General features: G+C 59.2%; 1 protein-coding gene across 32 annotated transcripts in view; it reads right to left on the bottom strand.

Moving 5' to 3' along the window:
* The window catches only part of NCOR2 (nuclear receptor corepressor 2), a 243,319-nt gene that overhangs the window by 1,161 nt on the left and 227,026 nt on the right, over nucleotides 1–15,132 (bottom strand). For 11 of the 32 annotated variants that reach the window (XM_074402040.1, XM_074402038.1, XM_074402042.1 and 8 more), the window contains 11 exons: nucleotides 14,850–14,981; nucleotides 14,561–14,762; nucleotides 10,579–11,120; nucleotides 9,428–9,577; nucleotides 9,083–9,228; nucleotides 8,403–8,596; nucleotides 6,957–7,106; nucleotides 6,190–6,338; nucleotides 5,087–5,140; nucleotides 1,735–1,959; nucleotides 535–714 (listed from right to left, as the gene is read on the bottom strand). In XM_074402040.1, coding sequence (XP_074258141.1) covers nucleotides 535–714; nucleotides 1,735–1,959; nucleotides 5,087–5,140; nucleotides 6,190–6,338; nucleotides 6,957–7,106; nucleotides 8,403–8,596; nucleotides 9,083–9,228; nucleotides 9,428–9,577; nucleotides 10,579–11,120; nucleotides 14,561–14,762; nucleotides 14,850–14,981 — 2,124 coding nt within the window. The remainder of the gene's footprint in view (nucleotides 1–534; nucleotides 715–1,734; nucleotides 1,960–5,086; nucleotides 5,141–6,189; nucleotides 6,339–6,956; nucleotides 7,107–8,402; nucleotides 8,597–9,082; nucleotides 9,229–9,427; nucleotides 9,578–10,578; nucleotides 11,121–14,560; nucleotides 14,763–14,849; nucleotides 14,982–15,132) is intronic. The other 21 variants (XM_074402053.1, XM_074402055.1, XM_074402058.1 and 18 more) reach the window with 13 other exon arrangements.

The raw sequence follows: 15,132 nt of genomic DNA, 5'->3' as shown, positions 1-15,132 counted from the left end.
AAGTGAGATGTGTGAGCTGGGCAGCCCCCGCGGGCCGCCTGCCCACCACGCTGGGAACCGGGGTCGCGGCGCTGCTGTCCAACCGAACTGCGAAACGGCTCTCTTCACGTCTAACTTCCGTCCCCGTTCACACCCCGCCATCTTTGGCCTGGACTGTAGGGGTAGTGTCTTCACCGTCCCTCTGGTCTGTTCTCCCAGGGACCCTCTGACCCTAAGTTAGATCAGCGTTTCCCTTCCGAAAGCCCTCCAGGGCTCTCACCATGCCTGAGGGAGTCCGGGGCCCCGTGCACGGCCCACCAGGCCCGAGGGATCTGGCCGGCCCTGTCACACCCTCCTCTGCCCGTGGCCCTGGAGGAAGCCTCCTGACCGTCCGTGAGCCGGGCTCGGCTGCCCAGGCCCCTGGACCTCGCTTCTGCAGACCAGGCCTGTGAGTTGGGCACTCAGCAGGCACTGGGCATTCAGTGCCCCGGCGGGATTCGCAGCCTGGTGTGGGGGAGCCTGGAGAGCCCAGCCCTGCCCCCGCCCGGTGCCCACCTGCGGATGAGGGCCGGTCCTCCCACACGCGGTTGGTGAGCGGCGTCCGGCGGTTGCAGTCTCCCTCCGAGTGCACTGAGGAGACGGAGGGTGGCCGGTCCCCAGATGCCAGGCCGGGGGCTGGGGACTTGGCTTTTCGGCTGCTGGGTCTGCCGGAGACCTTGGCCTTCCCACCGCTGCCTGCAGGAGACAAGATGGGAATGGACGGGTGAGGTCCTGCCACGGGCCCGCCAAAGAGGGAGGGAGCGCAGCGACAGGAACCCCCCCTCCCTGCCGCCCGCGCCAGCTGGGAAGCCAGGGTTGACCAGATGGCCAGACCCAGCTAAGAGCCTGGAATGTGGAGGCCGGGTTCTGCTGGGAGGGCTGGTGGCTGCACTGTCTGCTGTTCGCAGGACCCCTCCCTCCCCGCCGCTCCCTGGCTGTCCTCAGCGACCCCAGCCCCAGGGCCGCAACCCTGGGTGTGAAGCCTGGGCTTCCGGTTTGACTCTGAGCGCGGCCCCAGGACCGTGCCAAGGCCAGGCAGGCTCCAGGCCCCGAGCAGAGAAGTCAGGACCCCTGAGGCCGGGCCTGACCCCTGCGGAGGCCCCAGAAGCGTTTTGGGGCCCCAGTGTCAAGGCTGGACAGCTGCACCCAGATCTCTTTCCTCCGCTCCCTGCTCCCGTAGCGGGTACTGACAGGGACCCAGGCAGACGGGGGGCTGAGCCCTGAGGCTCCAACTCCCAGGGCTGACGCAGGCCCTGGGCTCCTCCGCGCCAGAGTAAGGGCCAGCTGCGGACACACAGTAGGCCTGGCAGAGCTGTGCATAGGGCTGGCTGCCATCCCTGTCCACGCAGCGGGGGTGGGCCTTCACTCCAGCCCAGTCTCCCCAAGGAGACAGCTGGGTCCCCGCACGGAGGAAGGCGGGAAGGCTGGGGGCGGACGGCAGTGTGGGTGTCGGAGGCAGGCGGCAGCACCTCGGGCCTAGTGGGCAGGGGGCCGCAGCTGGGGGAGCGGGTGCAGACACTCGGGGGTTCTCAGCCCAGCTTCAGATTAGCAAACTCCAGAATGAGGTCAAACAGGCACAAAAATAAAGTCACAAGCTCCAAAGCTCGAGGAGGGGATTGTCAGAGGAGTGCGGAAGAGTGAGGATTAATCACACTGGGGGTGGGGACAGACGGGGGGTGGGGACAGACAGGGGAGGGGTGGGGGTGGCCTGCAGACCTGGCGAGGTGAGTGTGTGGTCACTCCGTCCGTCAGCAGCGGTTATGGGCATAGCAGCAGGCAGGCTGGCACTGGCATTCAGAGGGTTAAAAGCATTGGCGCTGAGCGGCGGGGACTCTTCCCACTGGTCATATTTACCCATGAGTGCCTTTCTAATTATGGCCTCCAGCCCCATGTTGGTGCTGGCATGTTCCTGCACCGCCTGGCTTCTATAGGTCATAAGGCCTGGGAGAGAGACAGACAGACGGACAGACACATGGGGGCCGGGGAGGGGGAGCCAGAGGGGTGACGGAGAGAGAGAAGGGAGAGAGAGGGAAGGAGGAGGAGGAGAGAGAAATACACAGTGAGCACATTTTGGCAAAGCAACACCTTTATTTCCCTACCCCTCCCCACCCCTTTTTTCCAGCTGGGTGGAGATGAAATGGGAGAGGCTGGTTCCTTCTCCCTGGGGCCCCGGAAGCTCCTGGGCACTGCAATCGAGGTGGGGTGGGCGAGGTTAGATGCCCCTTCCTGCCCCTAACCTCATTCCTAGTCTGTCCTCTGGGAAATCATGAGCCCCCTCTGTACCCCTAATCCTAGCTGGGGCTGTTTTTTCTCTTTTTCCTTTTTAATCCCAAGTGGCCTTCACGGAGAGGGGGAGAGACCGGAGGGCTGTCCTGTTTGGGGAATGGACTCCTAGAAAACCAGAGCTGGGGGCTGGCGGGGAGAAGACCTTCTCTCTGGTCTGAGAGAGGAGGTGACCAGATGGTCCTCCCGCCGCCCTGCCTCCAGCTGTGCGGTTCGGGACGTGGGGCCCCCTGCCTCCCCGCCAAGCTGGGCTACTGTCCTCCCTCTGCCTCTCCCCACCCAGGAGCCGTGAGGAGAAAGAGGTGCAGAGACGGACGATGAGGGTGGGGTCGTAGCCATGCAGTTATGGTACGTGCAGGGAGAGGGCAGAGGTAGACACATCACGGCACCAGCCCGGGTCCGTCCCAGCTGGCCCAGCCGCCCCACCCCAGGGACAAAGTGGTCGGATCAACAAACCAGTCCCAAGTGGATGCTTCTGGAACACCCCGACAATTCCAGGAAAGCTCCCTCTCTGTTTACCAGTTTCCTTTCTCTTTTTTCTTTCTTGCGAACCACATGGACTTGGCGGGGGGAGGTGTGCAAACCCCCCACAGGTGCTGACTTTTCAGAACTTTTGTTTGTTAAACCAGAATTTGCTTTCAGAAGCCCCCAACGTATCCCTATCCCACCCCGCTTACCACGGGGCAGGCTTTTCATGGGTTTTTTAACTTCTGCTCTGAGTGAATCATACACATACAAAGTGGCCAAAGATTCTTTCTGACCGCTCGCTGCTTTGTAAACAAAACTGAGGCTTCTGTGAGGTGGCAGGTGACGCAGATGCCTGAGAGTCATGTTTCCGCAGCAACTGCTGGCTGCCGGCGCTTTCTTTCCCTTTTGGTTTCAAATGTGTTTGTAGCCAGGGACACTCGCACCTTTTCTGCTGTCTTGGCCACATTTCTGAAGCACTTTAAAACAACAGCCATGTGCGCGCAGAAAAAGCCACACTGCCAACAGGGCTGAGTGCTGAAATCACAGCAGCGTGACCGAGCCTTCTACCCAAGGCCACGAGTCCGTGACCTGACGGAGGTGGCTCCGGGCTTAACTGTCTCCATTTATAAAGGCGAAGCCTGACACAGGCTGAGTGGCAAAGACTGGAGCCAGAAAAATTTCTTTTTGTGAACAAAAACTGCATCAAAAGAAAAATCAGGCTGGGCACAGTGGCTCACGTCTGCAATCCCAGCACTTTGGGAGGCTGAGGTAGGTGGATCACCTGAGGTCAGGAGTTCGAGACCAGCCTGGGCAACACGGTGAAACCCTGTCTCTACCAAAAATACAAAAATTAGCTAGGTGTGGTGTCAGGTGTCCGTAATCCCAGCTACTCAGGAGGCTGAGGTGGAAGAATTGCTTAAACCCAGGAGGCAGAGGCTGCAGTGAGCCGAGTGCACCACTGCACTCCAGCCTGAGCAACACAGCGAGACTCTGTCAAAAAAAAAAAAAAAAAAAAAAAAAAAAAAAATTCAGCCGAGGCGGGAGAATTGCTTGAAGACAGGAGCTCAAGAGTAGCTGGGCCACATATCGAGAGCCTGTCTCTACAAAAAAATTAAAAAACTAGTTGGGTACAGTGGCGCATGCCTGTAGTCCCAGCTGCTCAGGAGGCTGAGGTAGGAGGATCATCTAAGCCTGAGAGGCGGAGGCTACAGTGAGCTATGATCGCATCACTGCACTCCGGCCTGGGTGACAGAGAAAGACTGTGTCTTAAAAAAATAATTTAAAAATATTTAAATATAAGTGTTGGCATCAATGGTCATCGTACAATGCCATGAAGTTTCACATACAGATACACCTGTGTGTCTAGCACCTACTTCAAGACTTAGAACATTCCAGAAACATTCATTTTTAACCCTCTTGTTGTTTCGACCAAATTGCCTCCTTCCCACTGCCTGAGGTGTCTACAGTCACTGGGCGGACGGAGGTGTCCTAGTTGGGACTCCCATTTGGAGGCCTCAATGACCCCCTGATAATATCTGAATGACGGTCGTTTGCACACCGTTCGCAGGGCTCAATAGCCAGGAACGTGCCCCAGCAAAGATCAGCAAACCTCGCCTACCTCCATCCCAGCCTCGGCTTCCACCAGAATAGAGGATAACCAGGCGCCCACACAGAGGCAGGCCACCCCGCCACTGGGCCAGGCCTGCCCATGGGGAGAGGCCCCTGGAGGCCACACCCCAGACTCACTGATGGAATACACAGTGGGGCCCCCCCTAGAGGATGGCGCTCCAACCCCAAGGACCCCTAAGTCCAAAACATCATAGAAGTCTTAAGTTTCAGCTTAAAAGAGAGTGTCAGTTTCACACCTATCTCTGCCATGTACCTGCATTTGATCTCGAAAACAAAAGGAAGGCCTCCCAGTTCCCTGGCTGGAATTAAGGAATTAAGCTCTGGCTGTAACGAACGCCCCCTCTGAGCTCAGACCCACTCCTCGTCCAGATACGCACATCTGCAGCTGTGACTGGCGAAGAGGCGAGGTGAGTTTCCAGCTGGTGAGGGTGCATCTGATACTTACTCGTCACCCAAGGGGATCTGAACTCCAGAGGCTCCCTGCACAGCGAGGGTCCTTTCCACGAGGGAAACAAGCCTCACCTGCCTGTTGGGTCCCTCTGAATCCTACTGGGGGGGTTAATTCATCCCAGAATGAGGGGTACTCTTGGACTAGCAAAGTTCCTCGTCCCTTCATGAGAGCTGGAGCGGGGCGGGGAGGGAGCGCAGGGGACCCGGGCGGCTGCAGAGCAAGGGCTAGACAGGTTACCTGGTCCGGTGATGGCGGGCATGTTGAAGATCTCCGTCCCAGGCTGGCCGATATCTGGAAGCAGGGTGACAAAGCGGGTGAGGTCCCCAGGGCTCTGGGAATCACCTGCCCCACCAGTCCTCTGTGTGGTCCAGGCCAGGTGCGCCAGTATCACCTGGGGAATCTTGTTCATCACAGGTTCTGATGCAGCAGGCCTGGGACAGGGCCAAGGGTCTGCATTTCTTTTTTTTGAGACGGAGTCTCACTCTGTGGCCCAGGCTGGAGTGCAGTGGTGTGAACTTGGCTCACTGCAACCTCCGCCTCCCAGGTTCAAGTGATTCTCCTGCCTCAGCCTCCCAAGTAGCTGGGATTATAGGTTCGTGTCACCACGTCCGGCTAATTTTTGTATTTTTAGTATAAAAATACGTGGGGTTTCACCATGTTGCCCAGACTGGTCTTGAATTCCTGGCCTTAAGCAATCCTCCCACCTCATCCTCCCAAAGTGCTGGGCCTATAGGCATGAGCTGTTGTGCCTGGCAAGCCAGCGACCATCTGTGCTGCTGCTACTCCAGCCCCAGGAAGGGAAAAGCCTCTGTGATTTGCCCAAACTCCCCTGGCAGATGAGGCTTCCTGGGGTCGGGGACCATGACAGATTCTTTATTTGCCCACCCACTCACGTATTCCCTGGTGGATCTAAGTGCCAGGTACTGTGCTACTGACTGGGAGGCAGACTGGGGTGTTCATACCCAGCAACCATGTCAATGGGTGCAAAGCCACACAGTCGCTGGGCCACTGGGTATGGGAGGCCCCCGGCCCGTGTGTGGGAAGGACCCAACCCCTGGTTCCTGTATTCATGTGGGTATTCATTGGGTGCCTACTATGTGCTGGCGCTATTCTTCCGTGCCAGCAAACTCCTATGGAAAGCCCAGCGATCAACAGACTGCCCTGGGCCTCCCCGGATGTGAGGCGAAGGGCCGGGGCGGGCGTGGAAGGCGGTCAGCAGGACCACTTAGCTTTCAAAGTGCCCTGTGGGTTTCTGCCACTGGGTGGCTCCAGCACCCCCACCGGCAGGCCACCTGCCCACCCGTGACCCCGTGCTTCCCGGGAGACTGCAGGCCCCTTACTGTATTCGGGCTCATTCCGATTGTGGGTGTTCAGCTTCTTGTTGATCTCCTGCTTCTTGGACTTGACCATGGCGGAGTTGCTCTCAGTCAGCTTGCTGAAGAAGGCTGGCGGCTGGCCGGTGTTGCCGGGAGACTTGGAGCCCATCCTGCTGTAAGGATCAGACACCTCATATGAGCTCACCTGCATGTCTTTCATGACAGGGAACTCACCACCTGAGATGCCTTACACATTTGGAACAAGCTTCACCCGCCCCCACGCCTGCATGTCCTGTCTCGCAGAAGACCAGGGCTCCTGCAAACTCCTTTGCAGTTCACCCATCCTGGGGCTCGAGGTGTTTCGGGAGACGCCTGGCTGCGTGGTGGTCTGCCTCTGACCGCCTGCTCCGACCTGCTCCTCTGAAGAGAGCCTCAAGGACTGACACTGGGTTCTGACCACGCCCTTCCCCAAGGCCAGTGCGCCCAGCTTCCTTCTCAGCCCTCGCCTCACTCATCACCCGCAGTCTGGTCCAGCACAGCTAGCTCATTCTTTCTTAGAGGTTCAGCAGAGGCCACAAGGCACGGAGAGCCACCACTGAGGTCTCTGCAGGGAGCGTGGGCACGTATCACACCCCCACGTTGGTAAAGCTTACTTAGTGGGCTTGAGGTTGCCCACTTGAGCCCTGCACCCTTGTCAGTTTTCACACGGCACTGCGGTGGACTGGGGCCAAGGATGGGCAAGGAGCTGCTAGCTGAGCATCCCGGGGCAGGGCATGTGCCCACAGAAGTACCTGGGCTCCGTGTGCTCCCCATCCCGGTACAACAGCGGGTACACAGCGCTCCGGGAGTGCCCTGGCTCTGTCATGCCCTCCGGTGGGGACACAGGTTCAATACCGTCCTCGCCGCCACCCAAGACCGACGTCTTGCTTGGCTCTGGAGACCTGGATGGAGAAAGGGCCCCGGATGTGGTGAGAAGTCTCCCTCCTGAGGGGACACGCCCCTCCCAGCCCGCCTCCAGTCTAAACCAGGGCTCAGCACGCTTTTCCTGTCCGTCGCCAAATCAGATTATGTTTTAGGCATTTTTGACCACAAGTAATCTCTGGCACGTATTGTTACTACTTTTATTTTTTTAAACAACCCTTAACAAATGTAAAATCATCTTTTTAGTTCATGAATTATACAAAAACAGGCCATGGGCTGGATCTGGGCCATGGGACATAGTTTATTGACCCCTGCTCTGAGTTCTGGTTGTACCTCAGTGCCAGCGACACCACTGTCCCCCAAAGATGTCCCGCTGTCCCGCTGTCCTGTCCTCCCCCCCCACATTACCTCCCCCTTGCCTACCAAACCGCCTCCTTCACCCTGGAGCTCAGGGCCCTCTCCTCGCCTCCTTTTGACCCCTAGATGCCCCAGGGTTCACCAGGGTGGGAGTGTGTGTGAGCATGTGCTGGGGTGTGCGTGTGCGTGCATCGATGGGTGCGTGCATGTGTGCATTGTGTGTGTGCATGTGTGCACGTGTGCCCTGATGTGTGTGTGTCCGTGTGTGTGTGCACTGATGTGTGCGTGCATGTGTGCACTGATGTCTGCGTGTGTTGAAAGGCTGCATTGTGACTGCATGTGTGTGCACTGAGGTGTGTGTGCATGTGTGTGCACTGATGGGTGTGTGTGCACGCATGTTGAAAGGCTGCACTGATGTGACTATGCATGTGTGTGCACTGGTGTGTGTGTGTGTGCATGTGTTGAAAGGCTGCATTGATGTGTGACTGCATGTGTGTGCCTGTGTGCATTGATGGGTGTGGGTGTGTGTGCATTGATGGGTGCGTGTGCATGTGTGTGTGCGTGTGTTGAAAGGCAGCTCTCTAAACAGTCCTGGATCCCATCCACCTCTGCCACCTTCTAACTGTGTCCCTGTGGGCAAGTGACTTTACTTCTCCAGGCCTTGGTTTCTTCATCTGTGAAATGGGGAAAATGTTGTTCATGCCTGCCGGGGGGCTGTGTGTAAAGGGTACACGTGGGTGCCCGGAACCCACTGAGCACCGTGTGTACTTTGATCAGCTTTCATTTATTATGAATCCACTCTGTGACCTCCCCATCTCCCAGAGCCTCTGTTTCTTGCCTGTGCAACGGCGCCAGGCGGCTCTCACATGCAGCCGAGCTGGGACCCCACTCCGAGGCAGGCAGCTGATGAAGGCCTCCCACCGGCTGACCGGCAAGCGGCATCCCCACCCCTCACTCACCTCTTGCCCCCTTCGCTGTGGGGGGAGCCACGGGCTGGGGCACCATGGTCCGGGGGTGGGAGGTAGAGGTCACTGGGCGGGCGGCGGAGGTCCAGGACGGGACAGCTGGCCCCAGGGAAGGAGTAGAGGGGGGCGGGCAGGGGTGTGCTGAGCTGCTGTGGGTGGTGCCGGGTATAGTCCTGCGTGATGACCTCCTGCAGGCAAGTTGGGGACCCAGGGTCAGGCAGCTCCCTCCTGCCGGAACCTTCTGGGTGGGGGAAGGGGCCAGATGGAGCTCGGGGTGAAACCCTGGCTGGGGCCGGCTTCCTGGGCGACTACGGATCTGCCCACCACCCTGTGGGCCTCCATGTCCCTGTGTGCATGGGAGTGGGGCTGCGGTCAGCAGTCTCAAGCTGGTAGTCAGCAGATGGCTGATGTGACTGGCCCACGACACTGAGAAACCCAGGTCACCAGGAGACCTCATCACCCTTGAAGATGCTGTCGGCTCACATCGCAGGCCCCCCATGGGCGAGGAGGCGCAGACAGCGCGGCTGCTTGGGGCTTCAGGATCTCACCTTACCCACACCCCGGATCCCCCAGCTTCCCCGCCAGGACAGAGGGGCTGGGGGGTTCCCCATCCCCTCTCCAGGCCTGGTGCCCCAGGTGCAAAGGTGACGAAGGGGCAAAGAACGCATAGTTACACTGATGTGCTGGGCCAGGGTGACCACCCGCTGGTGGCCCTTGACCCCCGGGGCAGTCTGGAGCAGTGGGCTGGACGAGGGCTGGCTCTCGGGCAGCGGCCGCAGGTGTGGGAGGTGGGTGGCCTCCCCGCCGAGCTTCAAGGGGCCTGCGGGCAGAGCAGAGCCGGTCAGGGGGTGTCTGCTGGCCCCAGGGCTGCTGGGCCCGAATCCCAGCCCTGCGCCTTTCAGCCTTGGGGCCCGGCCAATTCCTGGGCCTTTCGGCGCCTCTGTTTGCCCATCCGCGTGCTGGGGCCAGAGGGTTCCCGTCTGGCCCGGCTTCAGGGCCAGGGGCTGGCTGGGGCGTACCCGGCTGCTTGGGCCGAAGCTCCCCCTCCAGGTGGCTCTTGTCAAGCTCCTCCAGGTGCTTGGGGAGCCCCTTGTCGTGTGTCAGGCTGGGCGAGCTCACGGGGCTGACGGGCTCTACCCCATCGGGGCTGTAGCTGCTGCCGTGGTAACCTGGGGCAGGCGGGGTGCAGAGTCAGGCACTGGGCCCAGGGCCTCGGAATCCGAGGGGCAGGGCTACCCTCCCAGCTGGCTGGGTCCCCTTGGGGTCAAGGGGAATCCGAGCTAGGGGTGGGGTGTGGGTGCCCAGAGAGAGTAAGGCAGAGGAGGGTGTGTGGGAGAGAGGAGGAGGCCAAGAGAGAGGTGGAGAGAAACGCAGAGCCCGGGACAGAGACAGAGACAGAGGGAGAGGGAGACAGAGAGAGATGAGGAGAAGAGACGGCTCAGGCGGTGGAGGTGGGGCAAGGCCGGCGTGAGACCAGGCAGTGTGGGTCTCTGGGGAAGGGGTGCATTGAGCAGAGTGAGAAGTGGGGTGTGGCTGGGAGTGACCCTGGGTCCTGGGGGCCCTGCTGGGCTATAGGCTAGGCCATCCTAGTCCAGCAGAGCGGAGCTGAGAGCTAGGCCAAGGCGGGGGCTGCATGCAGAGGGCTCCCCTCGTTCAGGGGTTCACGGGCTGGGGACAGGGCATCCCTGAGACATCCTCCCCGGAACAGAACAGAAGAGCTGGACCCTCCTCCACAGCGCAGGCCCCCACCCCTCCTCAGCTCCTCCTGGAATCGCCTGCCTCCACTTCCCCAGATCCAACTGCATCCAGGCAGGCGGGGAGCAGAGGCCAGAGCACCCCCCGCAGCCCCATCCCTGCTCCCTGGACACAGGCGCAAAGGGGGAGATGGGGGCGCAGTTGAAGTCAGAATCACAGACCCATTCATTAAAGAAAAAAAAGCAATAATAATAATAAAAACAAGGTAAAATGATGTGCAAATGATGAGCACCCCAAACCAGAGGGGCGGGCGCGGCTGGAGTAGTCGTCAGCACGTGCAAACCGGCGAGGACGGACGGGCTTCAAAACAAAATATCGAAACTAACAACGAAAAAAACGGGGCCAAAGTAAAAAGCAGAGATCTGAAAATATCTTTGGAGCACGAGACAGGGTGGGTGCGGGCCGGAAGTCTTACCATCGCGAGGGGAGCCGTTGGCCAGCGCACCTCCTTCTCGCGCCCCTTTATCGTGAGCAATTTGACGCATGATAATCGCGTCTATGAAGGTGGCCGCTGTCAGGGTGGTCTTACCCAGAGAACGGAGTTCCAGTTCCTGGATGGAAAAGGGTTTACTTTGAGTCTTTTCTCGGTGCGGGTCTGAGGCCGAGGCGGGCGGCGCCGGCGGGTCCGGGCTGGCGTGGTGGGGTGCGAGGCTCTTTGCGGGGGTGCGGGCGATGGTGGTGTGGCCAGAGCTGGGGGCCACGAGGGGCCGGGGCTCAGAGCCCTTGCTGGGGGAGGAGGCAGGTTCCAGCCCAGAGCGGGCTGGGGGCTTGGCAAGGAAGGCATGGCCGGTGTCTGCTCGGGGCCGCTCTGGCCGGGCGACTCGGGGGGTCTCCTTGGGCAGCAAGACAGGCTCCATGAGGGTAGGGTAGACCCCATCGAGGGTGCTGCCCAGTGGGCAGTGGGTGGCGGGTGGGAATGTGGCAGCCGGGCGAACAGGTGAGGAGGTGGAGGTGGACCTGGAGGAGGAGGAAGGCGGTCAGGCGGTGGTGGCAGCTGCCCCCTTCCTCCACCACTCGCGACGCGTCCCCGCTGCCCTGGAAGAACATCTCCATTCCCCGCTGCTCCCGGAACGAACCTGCCCTCCTGACTGTGACCTGCCGTGCTCTGTGTGGCATGGCGTTCCCTACCCCATTCATTCGCTCACTCTTTCCTTGCATTATTCCCACATTTCTGATTAGGCAAAGAGTAGGTGCCAGGCACTGTTCTAGGCCCTGTGAATACAGCAGCCAGCAAAACAGATGCAAGCACCTTACCAGCCAGTTCACAAGACACGCTGCCAATGCGCTGACAGGCCTCCAAATCCTACAGAGCCCGGTAACTGTGCGGAGGCAGTAAACAAGGTGCCAGGAGAGTACGGCCAGGAAGCTGAGGCGGGGTGAGAGGAGGCTCTGGGGAGGGAGGCGTGAGGGAGCTGGACCTGCTCAGGACACCCGAGGAGCTAAAGGAACCACGTGAGGAGCGGGAGAGCAAGGGGAAGACCCCGGGGAGCCACCAGGGTGGTGCTGAGAACAGAAAGCCGCTTGTTCTGAGCTCTGTGGGCGAGAAGCTGCCCCTGCACAGGGCTGGGGCTGGGGCAGGAGCCGGCCGCTCCACCCACTCGGCCTTCCAGGAGGGGTTTTTCCATGGAAGGATGGGGTGTTTTTCCATGGGGGTCGCCCCATCTGTCGCTAACTCTGACTCCCAGGGCCTCGTTCATGAGTGGGCAGTAGGCAAGCGCTTGTTTTTTCCATTGTGTTTTACTTGGCTGCCGCCGGCATGTCCTGCAGAGCCTGCGTGCTGGCACCCTACTCCCCCAGCCAGGTGCTCGTGCCTCATGTACCTGCTGGGTCTCTGAGTCAGGGCTGACAAAGCCACCACTGCTTTTGGGAAACGATACCATTTTTTATAGTTGGAATTTGGGGTGGGGGAAGCGTATGACTTCAGGCACCCAAGCGGGGTGTGGGGGTGTGGGTATTTTTTTGAATGAAAATTCATTTTGGAGGAATTAAGTTGCCTCTAAATAGGTCCTGGAGGCCAGGCACAGTGGCTCATGCCTGTAATTCTGGCACTTTGGGAGGCTGAGGCAGGCAGATCACTTAAGGTCAGGAGTTTGAGACCAGCCTGGCCAACACGGTGAAACCGCATTACTATTAAAAATACAGAAATTAGCTGGGCATGGTGGCACATGCCTGCAATCCCAGCTACTCGAGAGGCTTAGGCAGGAGAATTGCCTGAACTTGGGAGGCGGAAGTTGCAGTGAGCAGAGATCACACCACTGCGCTCCATCGTGGGTGACAGAGCAAAAGTCCGTCTCATAAAAAAAAAAAAAAAAAAAAAAAAGAGGTCCCAAGCAAGGAAAGGTTGAACAACCCCACCCCATGGTGAGAAGCAGCTCTGCCCACAGTCTCTGGAGTGTGTGTCACCAGAAGGCACTCAGGGGCCTCTGCCAACTCAGAGACACAACTCAGGGACTTTGTCCAGGCAAGAGGGCATCTCTTCCTTGCTGGCCTTGCTAAACCTGGGGGACCAGAGTCTTTCCTCACAGCGCCCACTCAGTCTCTCCCTCTCCACAGATTCTATTCTCAAACCAAACAACCTCCCCACCTCCTCATCCCACCTCCCAGCCCATCGTTCATTCATTCACCTGAGCCTCCATCCACTAGTCCCCCCAATTACTCATCTAACCGACCATTCCATCATCCACCTAACCCTACCACCCACCCACCCATCTATCAGCTAAGCCAGCCATCTGAGCTCACACCCACCTACCTACCTACCTAACCACCCACCCACCCATCCATCTATCCACCCACCCTTCTATCCACCCAGCTAAGCCAGCCATCTATTCTCTTACTCCCCAACCTACCTAACCTGATCATCCATCCATCCACCCACCCATCCATCCATCCATCCATCCACCCATCCATCTATCCACCCACCCATCCACTCATCCAACCACCCATCCATCCATCCATCCATCCATCCATCCATCCACCTATCCACCCATCCATCCACCCATCCATTCACCCATCCACCCACCCACCCATCCACCCACCCACCCATCCATCCATCCACCCACCCATCCATCCATCCACCCATCCATCCATCCAGCCAGCCACCCATCCATCTACCCATCCAACCACCCATCCATCCACCCATCCATTCACCCATCCACCCACCCATCCACCCATCCATCCACTCATCCACCCATCCAACCACCCATCCACCCACCCACCCAATCATCCATCCACCCATCTACCCATCCACCCAGTCATCCAGCCATCCACTCATCCAACCACCCATCCATCCATCCAGCTAACCCAGCCATCTATCCTCTTACCCATCTACCTACCTAACGTGACCACCCACCCACCGACCCAGTTAAGCTAGCCATCTATCATCTTACCCTAACCACCCACCCATCCATATACCCAGCTAAGCCAGCTGTCTGTCCTCTCACCTACACACCCACCTACCTAACCTGACCATCCATCCATCCATCCATCCATCCATCCATCCATCCACCCAGCCACCTACCCATACAGCTAACCTGGCCATCTATCCTTCCACCCTTCTACATACCTACTTAAACCCACCACCCACCCACCATCTATCCATCCACCCACCCACCCAGTTAACCCAGCTACCTATCCTCTCACCCACCCACCCACTTACCTAACTTGACCGTCCACCCATCCACCCAGCTATGCCAGCCATCTATCCTCTTACCTCACCTCACCTACCTACCTAACCCAACCATGCGCCCACCCATCCATCAACCCAGCTAAGCCAGCCATCTCTGCTCTCACCCACCCGTCTACCTAACTCACCCAGCTATCCACTCAGCTAAGCCAGCTGTCTATCCTCTCACCCACCCACCCACCTAACCTGAACTTCCCCCCACCCACTCACCCATCCATCCATCCACTCACCCACCCACACAGCTAACCTGGCCATCTATCCTTCCACCTGTCTGCCTACCTACCTACCTCACCTGACCACCTACCATCCATCCATCCAGCCAGCCATATACCCAGTTAACCCAGCTACCTATCCTCTTACCCACACACCTACCTACCTAACCCTACCACCTACCCATCCATCTATCCACCCACCCAGCAAACTTAGCCATTTATCCTCCCACTGACCCACCTATCCACCTAATCCACCCAGCCATCCATCCATCTGGCTAACCCAGCCAACTCTCCTCCCACCTACCCACATAACCCTATCACCCACCCACACACCCAGCCATCATCCATCTGCTACTCACGAATACGCTATTCTTCTAACACCAGCCACCCATCTGACCCCCAACCCGCCTCCCGTGTACCTCCCAACGAGCATCCTCTAGCCTAGCCTCCTACCACCACCCATCCTCACCCGCCCATCCACCCGTCCCCTCCCCCGTGCCAACCTGGCCCACCTCAGGACCGTGGGCGTGCTGGGCTCCACAGCGGTGATGATGCCCTTCATGCCTGTGTTGTGCAGCACGCTGGGTCTCTGCTGGAGGGCGTCCTGGGTCCGGGGGGAGATGGGCGAGTGCTGGTGGGCGTGAGAGTGAGAGGCGGGGCGGCTGCCGCCCCCACCCCCGCCGCTGCCGCTGCTCTGCTCTGTACCTGGTGACAGGCCGTGGCATCAGCAGGGGGAGGCCTCAGGTGGCCCACAAGGAGTCCCAGGGCGGGGGTGGGGGCCTGATGCCCTACCAGGTCTCCAGATGGGCGCGTGCTCCACCGTCGTGGTGGATGTGAGGATTGACTTTTCCCGCTCCCGCTCCCGGTCCCGCTCCCGCTCAGACGAGGACGTGGTGGTAGATTTCGTCAAGTGCGTGGGACCTCCTAGGAAACCCGAAGGCCAGAAGACTCAGCCCCAGGGCCAAGAAGAGACTGGCTTTGTCTTCTGGAGTGGGGCAGAAGGCAGGGCCTCTGCCCGCCCTCACCCCAGCTGCCTCCCACAGATGCCGGGGTCCCCACCCAGGACTGGGGGGCG

This window comes from Saimiri boliviensis, chromosome 7 (genome assembly GCF_048565385.1).
Source record: "Saimiri boliviensis isolate mSaiBol1 chromosome 7, mSaiBol1.pri, whole genome shotgun sequence".
Taxonomy (NCBI): Eukaryota; Metazoa; Chordata; class Mammalia; order Primates; family Cebidae; genus Saimiri; species Saimiri boliviensis.
This window is presented reverse-complemented; position numbering and strand designations above follow the sequence as displayed.